At 34.6% G+C, this 17,377-nt stretch overlaps 1 protein-coding gene across 1 annotated transcript in view; it reads left to right on the top strand.

Moving 5' to 3' along the window:
• Positions 1–17,377, top strand: part of ARFGEF1 (ADP-ribosylation factor guanine nucleotide-exchange factor 1 (brefeldin A-inhibited)) — a 105,337-nt gene that overhangs the window by 61,202 nt on the left and 26,758 nt on the right. The window contains exons 19-28 of the mRNA XM_011976488.1: positions 1,457–1,585; positions 2,855–3,013; positions 3,259–3,409; positions 8,982–9,072; positions 13,665–13,705; positions 13,800–13,969; positions 14,334–14,485; positions 14,623–14,795; positions 15,751–15,911; positions 16,916–17,046. Of these exons, the coding sequence (XP_011831878.1) occupies positions 1,457–1,585; positions 2,855–3,013; positions 3,259–3,409; positions 8,982–9,072; positions 13,665–13,705; positions 13,800–13,969; positions 14,334–14,485; positions 14,623–14,795; positions 15,751–15,911; positions 16,916–17,046 (1,358 nt within the window). The remainder of the gene's footprint in view (positions 1–1,456; positions 1,586–2,854; positions 3,014–3,258; positions 3,410–8,981; positions 9,073–13,664; positions 13,706–13,799; positions 13,970–14,333; positions 14,486–14,622; positions 14,796–15,750; positions 15,912–16,915; positions 17,047–17,377) is intronic.

The raw sequence follows: 17,377 nt of genomic DNA, 5'->3' as shown, positions 1-17,377 counted from the left end.
TGTGTGTGTGTGTCTGTGTGTGTCTGTGTGTGTGTGTAGATAGTTGTTAAATTTGGTGTTCCTGCATGGGGGATGATTGGTGGAGCTGTCTTTTTGGCCCTCTTGTTCCTGCATATTATCCATTTTTAAGAACTTTTTAATGTATTGCCAAACTGTGTTCCACAAAGGTTTGTACAGTTATGAGTGCAGTTTAATTGCTGCCTGGATATTATTTAGTTGTAATTTGATAGGAGAAATCATTGTCTTTGATTCCTAAAGGAGTTAAACATTTTTTTTTCACTGCCTTAAGAACCATTTGTATCTCTTCTTGTGTAAAATATAACACAGGTTTCCAAATAGATACACTGTTTCTCCACAAAATGTGTAAGTTATTGCTGTCATATAGTACTTTGTAGTTTAGAAGTACTGCACTTACGTTTCTCACAGCTTCTCTCTGTAGTGGCAGTTCAAATATAATAGATGAAAAGTGAGGTTCAGAGAGATTAAATAAGTGGCAGAACTGAGACTAGAACCTAGGTTCTATAGCTTATGTTTCTTTGTTTAGAGATCATAAATGTTTACTTCTCAACTTTCTGAAGTTTAGAAACAAAGCTCTGGGTAATTGCTTTCCTTAGTAATGCTAAATACTTTATAGGTCTTTTAGAAATTTGGTTGTAATTTCTATAGCACACTGATAGAAACATTTTTCATCTTTATGGCTATATGGCTATATATAGTTTTTCTTTATGATGACCACTTAAAAGCAGTTGAGTACTTTTACATCAGACATTTCAAAGTTGTGTATTTTATTAGAATTTTCAGTGGCCAAAAAGTAGCGTCTTTTTTCCTTTATATTGTAACTTCATTCAGGATTCAAAGTTTCGATGGTAAAATTTCAATAAGTATTTGTTGTCTTCCACAGTGTATCATGAGGAAGTATTTTATTGAACTATTTTTTAAATATTGTCCAACTGAAAACCAGAAATATCACTTAGGTCTCAATGTAAAATATTTAACTATTTTTTAAAAATTAGGCTAAATGATGTTCAGGGAATGGGCTTAAAGAAAAGAGAACAATGTTGTTTGTTTCAAGTAGGAAAATGATTAACAGGATCTTACTGGAAATACAGTATGTGAAATATTGCAAGAGACAAAGCTTACAAGGAGAGGAGTTCTGAAGTCGGGTAAAACTAATATTTTTATGAAAATTGATTATTTCCATTTTTTAATTGATGTGAATAATTTATAGGTACAGTTCTTAAAATATGCCTAAGGTCCTCTATTGAATTTATTATTTTGTTCTCCCATTTATTCAAGCCCAGGCAACATTATATAGTTTTCCCCCTTTATTTAAGAAAGCTTTCTAGATAACTGCTAAGAATTTCATTTCTTTTTTTAAGAACTGGTATTGTCTAAAAGCTTTGAGAAGTATTAATGTGTTATCATAAACTTAAAATACAATTTTTAATTTTTGTAGTTGGCTTGGACACCTTTTCTGGCTGCATTCAGTGTGGGTCTACAAGATTGTGATGATACTGAAGTAGCCTCTCTTTGCCTGGAAGGTATAAGATGTGCAATCAGAATTGCATGCATTTTCAGCATTCAGGTAACAGAGAATTTTGTCTTTGTAGCCAGTTTGGAACATTAATTATGCCATTACAATAGTTTAAATTACAATAATCGTTTTATGTGTGACATTAAAAACTAATTTCAAGTTTATGATGGAATTTAAATGAATCTTAATGTTTAAGCTTCTGAGAGGCTGTTATGGAAGGGGTAGTTCTATACTGATCTGTCTAAAGTTTATCATTATAACTTCGGTTACAGTTTTTTGTCTTATTGAAGATTATATAAAAAGTTTTCAAGACTTTGAATTCCTGTGTTAATTTGAACATCTTGTTTAAACATATAAAATATTTTATTGAATCAGTTTATATACAAGGATGTATATATTCTGTATGATTTTATAACTTAAGCCTAAGAGCAGGTTATCTTTAAGACATGTAAATATTGAATACATACTTTTCATGAAAGAAGTCCTTTCTAGTAATTTATATGCTTTGAGGAACTTTTCTTTTAAAAAAAGAAAAATGCATTCAACATTTAATTATAAATGCTAATGGTTTGCAAAAAGTATAGCGTAGCTGTGGAGAAAATGAGCAAATGTATAAATCATGTTTTTGCTCATCTACATAGTATTCAAAACAAAAGTGCTTAGTAAATTTTTTTTACTGTATGAATTCATTGGTTATCACTGAAGGTCTCGATTTGACACTACCACTGGCTTTGGATTTTAGAAATGTGTCTTTTCTGCTTCATGTGTCATCTTAAAATGAATGAAAATAAAAAAAACTTTTGTGAAATTATATGTAATTCATGACAAGTAAAACTTACTGAAGTTACAAGTTACTGAACTTACGAGTTTAGGAGTGGAGGTTTAATAGGCAAAAGAGAGAGAAAGGAGGGCTGGGCACGGTGGCTCATGCCTGTAATCCCAGCACTTTGGGAGGTCGAGGCAGGCAGATCATGAGGTCAGGAGTTCGAGACCAGCCTGGCCAACACAGTGAAACCCCACCTCTACTAAAGATATAGAAAATTAGCTTGGCATGGTGGTGACCACCTGTAATCCCAGCTACTCGGGAGGCTGAGGCAGAAGAATCACTTGAACCTGGGAGGCGGAGGTCACAGTGAGCTGAGATCACGCCATTGCACTCCAGCCTGGGTGACAGGGCGAGACTCTGTCTCAAAAATAAATAAATAAATAAATAAATAAATAAATAAACTTACTGAACAAGTAAAGAGAGTTTGTTAGTGGGGAATTAATCAATCTGCTCTTATTTACAACTGTGTAAATATACTTTTCTCTTTTTTATAGCTGGAGAGAGATGCATATGTCCAGGCACTGGCAAGATTTACCTTACTCACAGTGAGTTCCGGTATTACTGAAATGAAACAGAAGAACATTGACACAATAAAAACACTTATCACAGTGGCTCATACAGATGGAAATTATTTAGGAAATTCGTGGCATGAGGTATAAGCACTTTCTTTATTTTCAGCTTTGCAATTTGGTTTATAAGATGAGCTAATGCTAAATAGTCCATCAGTGAAATGCCTAAATGTTTGGGGAGAAAATTAGTACATTTTGAATAAGTACATTTAGCTTTTTAAAATAATCTATAATGTAGTCTGTGTTTAAATTCTAGCTGCATATATTTAAATCTTTTTGAAGATATTTTTAACATGGAATTTAACATTTTTTTCCTTTTTGTAATTAAGATTCTGAAGTGCATCAGTCAGTTGGAGCTGGCACAGCTTATAGGAACTGGAGTGAAACCTCGATACATTTCTGGAACAGTGCGAGGCAGAGAAGGATCTCTTACTGGAACAAAAGATCAGGCTCCTGATGAATTTGTGGGTTTAGGGCTAGGTGAGAATTTTTACAAAGTATCAAAAATTGTTTTTAACTTCCTCATTATAAGTGAATTTATTGTAGTAATGAAATATAATTAGAGGGAGAAGATAAAATGCCTTTTGTCTAACCTTATGAGAAAAAGTAAGATGACTTGCCTGGTCTGGTTTGCAACATTAAATGACCCTTAGTTTCAGGCTTCTTCCTGGTTGTTGGAGAAGAATACAGTGCGTAGGGTTTTTAAATTACCTGCTTTTAAGAATAAGCAGGTAACTTGAATGTGTGAAAGCTGGGATCAGGTAATAGTTGGGGCAGCTGGAGAAAGCATTCACATTCAGAATTGTTAAGGCAATGAGCAGGCTTAACCAGACTTTTCTGCCGGTCTGAAGCCTCTCCCAGTGGCTCCCCATGCGCTTAATATGACCAGGAACTTTCACATTTAACCCAGTAGAACAAAAGAAAACATTAGCAAAAATGGACAGAGAAGAATGAAAAGCAATACATTTTTTAGTCATAAATGGAAGGACTTCCACCAGGGAAGAAACAGCTTATTAGACTTTGACCTTAAGTATTTCTGGGTTTGAATTCTTTTGTATTTTTTCCTTATTATATGTAAGTTACTTTAGTTCGCTGATATTCGATTTCTGCTTTTGCAAACTAAGAGTAATATCTAATCACAGAATTGTTAGGATTAAATAAGAATATATATTAATGGACTTAGCATAATGGCTGATATAGTAGAAGTTTCTAGATATTCTCTCTCCATCCCTCCCCAACCCACACCTCTAACCAATCTGGACTCATTACTTAGAGCAGGAATCTTCTATCTTTTAGTGATTCCTCTGTTGCTGCTAGCAATACAAATTTTTAGAAACCCCAAAAGAATTTCAAACTTTATAAAGGATCCATAGGAAAAGAAGTAAAAACCAGGACCACATTATGGCTTCAAGTTGAACTGGGGAAAACTAATTCCCGGTGGTAATCAACTGAAGCAGCTAGCAGTACAGTCTGTCCCTCCATGGTAGCATAGATACTTCAGTATTGTAAGGTCTGGGAGGTGCAGGTGTAGACTTGATACTTTGGTGATCTAGCAGCAAGATTTAGAACTACCTGAGCACCTGCACAATGACTTACATAACTTGGAAGCCCAACTCTGTACATTAGAACTGTAATTACTCCATGGGGTAACATGAGATACAGATGAAAACTATTTTCAGGCAAGGAAGTAAATGTGCACTGATTGGTTCAGTAACTTTGAAAAGGCCTAGAGAGTGTGGGAATGCCAAAATAATGACAGGTGTTAATTGCTGGGCCTGAGTTTTGGCAAGTAGAACTACAGAATTAGGTTACACGAAAAATAAAACACCAGTGGGATATCTTCTAGAAGTTTTAGTCCAATGAGAAATAATGATACTTGCTGATAATATTTATTGGTATACTTGAAAATGAATTAAAGTTAATTCATGTACTGTGCTACTTAGGTTGCAAGGATATGAGATGAACTGTCTTCTCCCTTCAGAAAAAGGGAATTTGCAGAAAGATACACACATTGAGGCCTAGAAATGAAAAACAGTTCAGCCTTCCAGGCAACTCTCAAGACCAGTAACACTTATTTTATGCCTTATTTAGGTTTTCTCTGTTATGTACTTTTCTTTTTGGTCTGCACCATTCTCTACTCACTCCTGACTCATCACGCTCCATTTTTGAATCTACATCCTAGAAGGAGCTAGGCTGTTGACTTGGCCCCTGTTGGGCAGAGCCCTCCTGTTGGGCCATCGCGTTGGTTACCAGCCAACCCATGTGACAAATGGCTACCCTTGTCCCCCTGTGCCTCCCAAGGTCAGACAGCAGATGCTTTCTGGAGCAGAATGTTGTCATCAGAATTTAAGCTAGAAGAAGATGTGGTACAGTCAAGCCAGTTTAGTCTGCATATACAGTGGACATATATATATGTATATAGTTTTAAACTAATCCTCTTTTTATTTTTTTGAGTCAGAGTCTCACTGTGTCGCCCAGGCTGGAGTGCGGTGGCGCGATCTCAGCTCACCGCAACCTCTGCTTCCTGGGTTCAAGTGATTCTCCTGCCTTAGCCTTTTGAGTAGCTGGGATTACAGGCGTGTGCCACCATGCCTGGCTAATTTTTGTATTTTTTTAAATAGAGACAGGGTTTCACCATGTTGACCAGGTTGGTCTCTAACTCCTGACCTCATGTGATCTGCCCGCCTTGGCCTCCCAAAGTGCTGGTATTACAGATGTGAGCCACTGTGCCCGGCCATATCCTCTTTTATAAATGGTATCTCTGCCGAGTATTCCATGTAACCAAGTTGATAGGGTTGAGTATATATTTATCATACTTTCTGACTGATAGTAAAAAAGTCTATACTTTCACTTTTTTGAAATATGAAGCTTTCAGTTATTAAGAATACATAGTAGATAATTATTAAATTTGAATTATATGCATTCTTTTTTTTTTCTATTTTTTTTAAAGACAAGGTCTCACTCTGTTGTTGAGGCTGGAGTGCAGTGGCACAGTCAACTCCTGGACTCAACTTTTTTTTTTTATTAAAGTTAGTAAAGTAAAAGCTTGTCCCAGGCTTTCACTATGGTTTCTTTTTTTCCTATTTCAGTGTGTTGCCCAGGCCTGTTTGAAACTCCTGGTCTCAGGTGATCCTCTCACCTTGGCCTCCCAAAATGCTAGGATTACAGGCATGAGTCATGGCACCTGGACTGCATGTGGGTCTTTCAAGAGATATGTTAACATTTAAAAATTCAATGGCTTTGTCACAAAAATGGTCAGAGAGTATTCATGACACACACTTTTAAAAATTTTATTTAACCTAAATATGCCCTCTGTATTGTAATTGCTTTTCTTTCTGCTTTCTTTTCTACATAACCATCCTTCTACGTCTAGGTTGAATGAATTTTTCAGCATATGTGAAACCTTTCTTTGAGCTAACATCCGTGTTCTCTTGTGTGCTTTTGAGTAAATTTGACAAAACTGAAACTCTTATTAAGGGATTTCACATATTTGTGAAATGGGTTCTATGGATTCCTAGACATTTTATGTATTCTTTGACTCCTTTAAATATTTTTTATTAATGATTTTAAATTTTTATATTTAAATATAAAGAACATTTTGACACGTACGTGTGTGTGTGTGTGTGTGTATTTTTTCCCCCCCCCCCCCCCCCAGAATATATGTATTTCCTCTGTGAAAAGGATATCCTTTTGATACACAAAGGAAGTTACCTCATGATTGGCGTTGTTTTTTTCTCATAGGTTTTTCTTTGTAAAATTCCTGTAACATGCTGTGCATGTCGAGTTTGCCTTGAAACTATTTCCCTACCAGCCCAATACTGTGTCACTTACTTCAGGCTTTCGTTCTTGTTCACTTGTATTATAGGAGTAGACTTTTAATTTATCTCTGATTTCAGTATTTTTTCCTATTTCAGTGTGTTCTCCAGATATTACCAGTGTTGTCTTTTGGAAAATAGATTAGATCATATCAGTCTTCTAAAAGATCTAATAAATCCCTGTTTTCAAAAGTAGTACATTAAACCTAAGGGTCAAGGCTCTTCACATTCTTTTTTCTAGTCTGTGTTTTCAGCTTTATCTCCAACTACTATTCTTTTCCCTTCTTCCCAGTGTCTGCCAATCCTTCATTACGGCTATACTACCAAGTATGTGAAAACGTGATGTACAGTTGTATGTTTCCACTACTTTATGTAGCTGCCCCCTCTGTCTCAATTGCTTTTCTTTCTCCTTCCTTTTCTACATAGTTATTCTTCTAGGTCTAGGTTGAATTAATATTTCATCATATGTGAAGCCTTTCTGTGAGCTAACACCCCGTTCTCGTCCCTATCAAAATTAGTTCTATTTAGCAAACTTTTATTCTATGTAATTAGTTCATTTCAGCCATGAAGTAATCATTAATTGCATTGAAGTTAATTATAAACATATCTATCTCCTCTCCTGGTGTAAATTATTAACTCGAGGACAGGGGTTACATCTTTTTCACATCATTCAGTTCCTAGGATAGAATTTGAGTTCAGCAGGTTTAAATGATACCATCTGTTAATGTTTGCCTTCAGAAGGGCATTTATTGAGTGTTTGGTCACTCGGGTCAGGTGTTTGTAGAGCACCTGCTTTGGACTTAATTGTGAGTAAGGTAGGAAAGTACAAAATGTATATTACTTGATTCCTAACCTTAGGAAACTTTTTATCTGGTTATGAAGGCAACATTAACACACCTGAAATAATTTGTATGCAACTGTATGAAAGTAATTCTGATTTGAGTAGTACTTAGCTAAGTAAATGCTTAATTCAAAGGCAGATGAGAACAATGGAGAGGAACTTTTCATTGAGAACCCAAATTGAGTCTTGGTAGGTAAGTTTTAGATAGTTGAGGGATGGCACATTTTGGCTAGACAGTTGAAGGGAAGTGCTTTAAATGCTAGGCTAAAGAGTTTATATTTTACCTTGTAAGTAACAGTAAGCAAAATGAAGGAGAAGATTTAGGAAATAATCTTGCAGGGGGATGAAAGAGAGATTGAAGAGGGAAATAATGGTGGGGAAATCAGTGAGGAAATGGCTTCAGTAATCTAGGACTGAGATGATGAGGGCCAGAACTAGGTAGGAATGGAAATGAAGAGATGATATGAAAAACAGATCAGAAGAAAAATTTAGTGACTAGTTGAATATTGATGGTGGAAGAGGATACCAAAGGTGATTCTAAAATTAAGAGTTTGAAAACTGGGAATATTGTTGTTCTCTCCAACACATGGAGCCAGTTTCAAGGGAAAAGATAAATGATTCTTTTCAATAAAAGAGTGTTAGAAAATACAGGTAGAATTTTCAACTAACTGGCCAGGCGCAGTGGCTCACGCCTGTAATCCTGGCATTTTGGGAGGCCGAGGCGGGCGGATCATAAGGTCAAGAGATCGAGACCATCCTGGCTAACACAGTGAAACCCCGTCTCTACTAAAAATACAAAAAATTAGCCGGGCGTGGTGGCAGATGCCTGGAGTCCCAGCTACTCGAGAGGCTGAGGCAGGAGAGTGGCGTAAACCCAGGAGGCGGAGCTTGCCGTGAGCCGAGATCGCGCCACTGCACTCCAGCCTGGGCGACAGAGCGAGACTCTGCCTCAAAAAAAGAAAAAAGAAAGAATTTTCAACTAACCTTTGTAAATAGGGGACTAGAGATTAAATGACAAGGGAAGTCTAAATACTTGGAGTTGGAATCATCCTCAGAAGGTATCATTGGAACTGGGATTAGTGCTGCATTTCTTTAAACATTAAGGGAAATTATATCTAACATCTATACTTTTGTGATATAAATTCACAGTGCCCCTACTTTGTGTGATCTTTACAAACATAGTTTGTGACTTGTAACCATGTGTTGTATACTACTTAGTAAAGTTCATTTGCACATTTGGCCTTGATAAGTGTCACTGATGCCAAAAGAATTGTTCACCTGAAACATTCTTTTATTAGGAAAACAGTTGATTTCAGAATTATGTTTTAGAACTGTTAAGTGTATTCTTCTACTGAATTATTTTCAAACTGAAATGACTCTTTTTTATGTGTGGTAGTTGGAGGAAATGTGGACTGGAAACAGATAGCAAGTATTCAGGAATCCATTGGAGAAACCAGTTCTCAGAGTGTTGTTGTTGCTGTAGATAGGTAAGGTATTCATTTTATTCCCTTTTCAGATGATTGCTATTTCAGTTCTGTAGCATTTAGGTATTTTCTTATTGGTAAAAAGAAAAAAATTATTGCCAAAATCATTTTCCTAAAGTAATATAAGATTATATTGTAATATGCTGTGATTTAGATGATGAAGTACCTATAATTTTGCTTTTTGGATCATAGTTACAATAAGATATTAGTGGGCATTTAAGTTACAGTAGATATTAATGGGCATTAAGGAAATGGTAACCTTGATGGAAAAGAATACAAATGTTTTATTTTCTTGTAGAAAACGTACTCCCTTTATTATCCCTATTTGAAAATGTTGTGTAGTTTATTTTTCTGGGTCCACAATAAAGACTGCATTATGGATGAAATGAAAGGTTTTATTGGCAATTCTCATTATAAACTTTTTTGGAAGGGACTTCAGAATTTATGTTTTATACACATCACCACATATTCCCCATTTTTAGTTTGTTTTCTAAAAGAAAACCCATAGTATGCTTTGTTTACTACAGAATATTTCCAATTTTAAACTGCCTAGCATGTAGAACAATATCTCCTGTTCTTTTGAAGATTAGCTTTTTCCAGATAAATGGCCCCAAAATTGAAACATTTTACAGCAGTGTTTTTTCATTTTCTTCTTCCCTCTCCCTCACTTGTGATGGAAACTTTCAAAAACGTAATTTTGTACAAATCTTTCCTTGGTAGTCTGGAAACTCATGCTAATCCATTATTTCACTTTGCTTCAGATAAAACTTTTTGCTCTAGGTACAGGTAGAACTAGAATGTTCAGTTCAGTGGCCACTGACCCTGGAAGTACTCCATGAAACTTTTTCCTTGAATCCTTAATGTCCACTTGCTTTTTTTTTTTTTTTTTTTTTTTTTAAGAGGAGTCATTTGCCTGTTTTTTTGTGAAGATTGAAGAAAGATTATCTCATACCTACTATATAACAAACATGAAGGCTTGCCACAGATGAGGCACTTGCAAAACGCTTTACATTTAATCCTTTCAGTAGCCTGATGAGATGCGTATTCTTGTCCTCAGTTTACAAATGAGGAAACTGAGACAGAAAAAGATTAAATAACTTGCTCATTCCCACAACTAGGCTTGTAATAAGCATGCATGCTTAACCTTTCAGCCTACATGTACTACTGCAGAGCTATGTAATAGCCCTTCTGCTACCTGGCTAGCTTTCTTGTCAATGATTTTCTTGCCTTCAAGAAAAATCATCTTCACTGTCATTTTGAGAATCTATTCAGGCATGATTCAACATTTTACCTACTATTTCTGCTTTTATAATGTACTTTATGTGACCACATCTAGTTCTAATTTATCTTCCTATCCACTGTTTGTTACAGAGGGACATATTACTCATTTGAAATTACATGCCTCTCTGTTTTAAGAATTTATGCTATTTCAGAGGAGACAGCATACATTTTGTTCGTACTTTGTCATCACAGTCTTGTCATTGCCAGATACTTCTACAAACATAAATCCAATGTCAAATTTTATGCAAAACCTCAGTATTGCAAGTTTTTGCTTATAGTGAAAACACCAAAAGTTATATATTTGATCTCTTATAATGTTATATTATTCTTAAGTGGTATATTTCACTTTCCCATTAAATGTTTTTTGAATATCTGAGTTTATTTTCATATCGTTATGTTCAAACTTTGGTCCATTACCCAACTTAGTGAGATAATACTGGTAGTGAAGACAGTAGTGAAAATAGTGTCAGGCATCAGTCTGGAGAGTTCTGTACTTATCCAGCAAAGAGTATTTTCCTATCCTTAGGCCTATTTTTCTGCATAACCTGTTGTTATAAGTACAGGAACTAAAGAAAAACAAAAATAATTTTTGTATGTTTAATTCTTTATAGCTTCTGGTTTATTAACCAACAGAAAAAAATAAGATTTTATTACAGACTTTAAGGTGATAAAATTTTCTAATTATTTACTTTTGTATTAGGAATCTTGTATTATTAGGATATAGGAGAAGAATTTTGGGCACTTCAATCCGGGAATAACTGATCTTCTAGCATTTGCTGGGATAGAATTTTTTATGCATTGTTAAATTAGACCAATTTCATAATGAATATTACTAAACTATGCAGTAGATAGACTTTGTCCATGAATAGTTTATTTTTAATAGGTAAAAAACAGTTATTTAGCATCGTAGTTTTTCTCTTTATGGTTTTTTATACATACCAGATCTAGCTATAAACTGGCTTACCTCACACTTTGGAATATTTCACCTATCAGAAAATATGTACAACTCATCCCAACTTCCTTTGCTCGTAAATACTTTTCATTTAGGCCTAAGAAATAAATGTTACCTCTAATATATTCACTGTGAAAAAACCTTTTACAGGTAAGATAATATAGGCTGCTTGTGTATTGCATACAGTTTAAAAGTTGATTTGATGCAGAATCTGCAAAAGTTTTGCCAACCTTTTTTTGTTTTTCCATCTGTATTATAATGTGATGAAGCAGTAATCTTACCAATGTTTTTTTTCTAATGCTTTTTAAAAAGCACATTATTTTTAATATTCATAAACAAGGTTCTTGTGCTTCTGTCCTTTGCTTTTTCTATGGAAAATGTAGAAACCATTTCATAGGCTGATTTTATGAAACACAGCTCTGTTCTCTTGCCTTAATATTAAGGCTTGACTTTAAATGCCCCCACAGACTGCTGTGCTCTACCATATGGCTTATCTTTAGTGGAGCATTACTAGAAATAGAGTGACCCCCTCAGAGGCTATGGTAGTGAGTAGGAATTGGGATGCCCTTTCTCAGAATGGATGCTCCCCCGACCTTCCACCATCACACCAGTCCACAGAACCTGTCTTATTACTGATGATAGTTCTCTCTCCTGTTGCCTTTGTTCTCCATTATTTCAACACCTTCAGAATCTATTGCTTCCCTTCTGTGTGGTTCCATCTCTGCTTTTGTTCTTTCTTTACCTCTGTACTGTTTGCCATTTGCTTTCTTCTCAGTTAAAAACTCTTTTTTTCTTTGTTTTTGTTTATGTGCCTTTTCTTCTCCTATACTATTTACTTTTCACTCTATTAGTGGGTGGCTTGTTTACAACCATTGCCTTCCATGAGAATACCTGTAGTTTGAGAAATCAGCTGACCAAATTCATATAGTCTGGCAGTTTTCATTTTTGTTTATGTGAGAGCTCTGTAGACGTTGTATATCTTTAATTTCTGGGTCCAGTCTAATCCCTGGATTAAGTGGGGCCATATTACTTTTGATTTTTCCCCCAGATTGTGTTTTCTGCCAGATTTTGGAATTACTGCTTCATGCTGCTGACAAGAACAATATAGAAAATCTTAAGACGTTTCTTTAGCAGGAACTCACATTCTGAGTCATCGTGTTACCAGTTTCTAACTGTTTTTCCTGTATGGTTTTTTACTCATTGCCAGGACACATAGACAGACATGCAAGGACACTAGGGTTAAAAAATCATGATATACTCAGAACATGTAGATTGTGATAGTAGGAAAAAAGGAGAATATATTTAAAGGGTTGAATATACGTTTTGCTCAGGTAAGTGTGAGGCAGTATAGAAAAGTGGTTAATAGCATAGACTCTGTAATCACCCTGTCCTGGTTTGAATCTTGGCTTTAACACTTAAGTTATTAAATATCTTTATCCCTCGGTTTCTGTGTTTATAAAATTGGGGGTTTAATAGTACATGCTTTGTAAGGATCAAATGAGTGAATATTGATACTACACTAGAAAAGAACCCACCTTGTGATTGGTAGCTATTACTGTTATTACTGTGACTACTGTGACCTGCTCCTGTCTTTAAAATTTTCCTTTTTATCATGCAAATCATATTTCTTGCATTCTAAGTTGAGGAATGTCATCCTTCTTGAAAGTGACTTCAGACTCTTGGTTACAAACCCAGAATATGGGTTAAAAATGCAGATTTTAAAAAAGGAGGACTAATGTGTTTATGCTGAAATCATTTATGAAACTTTGAAACAAAAAAAGAGCTCAGCAAAGAAGAATGGGCAAAGCTAGGCAGTGTTAGCTTAACTCGAAATATTTGAATGCCCTAAGGAAAGTGGTTTGGCCAATTCTTAGGTAAACTGAGACTATTTACAAGGTTATATTAAATCACTTTTAGTGTAAATGAACTTTCTAATCAAATATACTTCACTGGTAAAAATGAGTCAAGTTTTTCATTTTAAGAACTTCAATGCTAGTCGATAATCAGGAAAGAATCTGTAGTATGCCAATTATTTGTTAGTTTTACAAATTAATATTTTTCTTATTCTTAGAATCTCATATCTATCTGGAGTTTGTAAATCTAATAAAATTACGGCAGTATATACTTACTCTAATAATAATATTGAATGCAAACTGGTTCATATGGAGTAGAGGTGGAAGGGAGGGAGAAGCATCCAGACTACACTTGTTACTAAACTAAATGATGAAAAATACTCATTTGAGTACCCAATTTTTTGTTCCCTTAAAACATAAAAATAGCTAGTACCCCATGCCACGTACTTTTCAATTGGAATAAGAACAGTAATTTATACATTTTTTAAATTGTGTTTTATTTTCCCTAGAATATTCACAGGATCTACAAGGCTAGATGGAAATGCTATTGGTAAGTATGGGCATTTATTCTACTTCGGAACTGGCTTTGGGCTAAAATAACTTTAATGTTGAGCTAAAAAAATATAAATATATTTATGTTACAGTGGATTTTGTCCGTTGGCTCTGTGCTGTGTCTATGGATGAATTACTTTCCACGACACACCCAAGAATGTTTAGTCTACAAAAAATAGTAGAAATATCATATTACAACATGGGAAGAATAAGATTGCAGTGGTCTCGAATTTGGGAAGTTATTGGAGATCATTTTAATAAGGTATTTGAATAAGTGTGGTATTTGTTTACATTTGTAGTATGTTTTTTGTTTAGAATGTTTTTGTAATCAAATTGAGCCTTTTTCCCTTCCAAGCAGTTATTTATTACTTTTTAATATTAAATTAGAAAACCCTGTGAATGGTGTTTTTCTTTTTAGAAACTATTACTCTGGGCTTTAAGAATTTGATGTAAAATGTCTGTTTTTCTTGTTGAGAAATATTTTTAGCATATTTAATGCCTTTATGGAAAATCTTAGGATTTACCTATCTATGCTATTCTATGCTTTTTCTAAGACAAAAAATAAAGAATTGCAGATTTTTACTGCTGATATTAATTAGCATCTTTTATTTCTGTCACCATTACAGGTTGGGTGTAATCCTAATGAAGATGTAGCTATTTTTGCAGTAGACTCCTTGAGGCAGTTGTCAATGAAGTTCTTAGAGAAAGGGGAGCTTGCTAATTTCAGATTCCAGAAAGATTTCTTAAGACCTTTTGAACATATAATGAAACGGAACAGGTACTATATTTGTTGAATTGCTTAATAGTAGGAAAATCTTATTGTTTTCCACAGCAGGGAGAAAAACAGAAGAAAGGGGGAAAAACTGATGACTTTTATCTGTTTGCATATCTAAGCAATTATATTAATGTTTTTAGGTCTCCAACAATTCGAGATATGGTTGTACGGTGTATAGCACAGATGGTTAATTCTCAAGCTGCTAACATTCGATCTGGATGGAAGAACATTTTCTCTGTATTTCATCTAGCTGCATCTGATCAAGATGAAAGCATAGTGGAACTTGCATTCCAAACAACTGGGCACATTGTCAGTGAGTATTGTCTTAACTGTGTTCAAGTAAAAGGGAAAAAAAGCAACCTTAATGTGTTAGGAAGATGAGTCAAGTAACAATAAGATTATGGCCTTTAAGTTTACCAAGTTTTGTCTACAGAACCCCAGAGTAAATAAAAATAATTAAATTACTATTATAGTTAACATTTATTGAGTATTTACCATACGGCAAATACTGTATGCACTTTTCACGTAATTTCTTTAATCTTCACAGTTAAGCATCTTTATTATCCATCCCTTTTTTCAAAATGGATTAGGAAACTCAGCCCCAGAAAGGTTAAGCAGTTTATGTAAGGTCACAGAACTAGTGATGGAGATGGTCTTGAGACCCACAGAGTATTAAAGCAAAGCCTTTATTTTTGACCAGTAAGTACATTGCACAGCCTTCTTCTAGGAGGAGTCCCATTAAGTTCAAGGGGGACTGACTGAAATACTAAGATTATAAGTTAAGCCTATATAGAAGATGACAGTGATGACCATCAACATCAAGAGTCATGGCATCATCATAGCTGTCATTTATTGCATGCTTGCTTAAGTATTATGCTAAGCACTTCACTTACATTATTTTGTGTAGTGCTTACAGCTATCCTGTGTATGTTATGATTATTTCCATTTTATATCAAGAAACCGAGATACAGAGAGGTTAAGTAATTTTGTATATTCATTCAGCCAAAGTTGAATCGGTACGTACTGTGTACCAGTCACTGTATTAGGTGCTATGTTTATAATGTAAACAAAACAGACAAGTTTTACTATTCTCACCACTCAGGGCAGTCAGGTTAAGTGGGAAAGATAGTCTTGAACTTCATATCTGTTGGATGTCAGAGCCTTTAATAACCTTTAAGGAAGTGCATTACATCTAGATGTTGGTGTATTTTTGGTACAGCTAAGAATAATTGAAAAATTATGGTAATATGTATTTTTCTCTATTTTAGCCCTTGTATTTGAAAAACACTTTCCAGCGACCATTGATTCTTTCCAGGATGCCGTGAAGTGTTTGTCTGAATTTGCGTGCAATGCAGCTTTCCCAGACACAAGTATGGAAGCAATTCGACTTATTCGCCATTGTGCAAAATATGTGTCTGATAGACCTCAGGTATAGCGTCATTTAGTAAACAAAATTTTGCAGAGTATTCTTTCCAATTTGAAATCTTAAGTTTGTTTGGGAATTGAGGGTATATGAAGCATTTATTTTTCAGTAATTCGAAAAATAATCTGAGCAGCCTGATTCCGAGTTAAGATGGTTAGTGATTATAACTAACCATTATTGAAAGTGTTGGGTATTTTTCTGAGTGGTTTTCATTAAATTGTATTAACTTGTTTAATCTTCTAATGACTTTATGGGATAGATAGTGTTATAGCCCCATACGGATAAAGAAACTGAGGGAGGCACAGAGAAGTTTCAAAATGTGCCCATAGTTTCAGGGCTAGTAAAGTAGAGCTAGGGTTTGAGCCCCAGCCTGTGTTTGTAACCATTCCCTACAGTGCATCTTGTCTGTCTGTGCTGTGTAATACTGAAGCTGACTGACTATGGATGAGAATAGGCTTAAGCTCTGAAGTAAAAGGTTGAATTGAAAATCTAGCTGCCGTATTTAACTTGCATATTTAAATCTGTCTTTGTAACTATCATAAGAGAAAGTGATGTATCGTAGATTTGGTAATAAGATTTTATTCCATACTAACATGGACCGATCAGGTGCTTGGTATGTTTCAGATATGTCAACTCATTTTACCTTCATACTTCCCCAGTGTGGTTAATGTGGCTGTGTGGTATCATAACCATTTAAGTGATAAAAATGGAAACCTGAATTAACCTGGGTAATGATGCAGAAAACTGGTGACAGTTGAAAGTGAAGCTAACTTTTGGATGCTAGTCCAGAGCTCTTTATAGGCAGTTATATTTTGCCTGCTTCAGTGGCACGTATACTAAAATTGTCGGCAGTTATAGTGCCCATTTTTTATAAATTATTGTGTATTAAATTGCTCACTGGTTATTTGTGAAGCATTTAAATTATTTTTTGAGAAGTTAATATATTAAATGTATAGGTGTTACGTTTTGTCTTTAATTTGCCTTTAATAACCCTACCTTTTTTCTTGAAGGCTTTCAAGGAATACACAAGCGATGATATGAACGTGGCACCTGAAGACAGGGTGTGGGTGAGAGGATGGTTCCCAATTCTCTTTGAGTTATCCTGTATCATCAATAGATGCAAATTAGATGTAAGAACCAGGTAACAATCTATATTTGTAATTAAAATTTTGAATTTATTTTGACTTTAATCACATAACTCTTCTTTATAAACACAGTCTCACAGACCATAAAATCAAGTGTTTTGTCAAATATATTAATTAGTAGATAGGTATATTTTAAAATATGTTCATATTATTTTAAAATGTTAACTAGAGCAAAATAAAAATGGAAATACTACATTGTTTTTAAAATATTTGATTATAGCCTCCTTTTGATTTTAGCTTCTAAGTTAATTTGATCCTTTAAACATTCTGTCTTTTCATATATTTGTTTCCAATAATAAATTGAAGTTAGTGGCAAAATTTATTTTA

This window comes from Mandrillus leucophaeus, unplaced genomic scaffold (assembly GCF_000951045.1).
Source record: "Mandrillus leucophaeus isolate KB7577 unplaced genomic scaffold, Mleu.le_1.0 Scaffold167, whole genome shotgun sequence".
In the NCBI taxonomy this organism is placed as follows: Eukaryota; Metazoa; Chordata; class Mammalia; order Primates; family Cercopithecidae; genus Mandrillus; species Mandrillus leucophaeus.
Note: the sequence above shows the minus strand (reverse complement) of the source record. Positions and strands in the feature narration are given on the sequence as shown.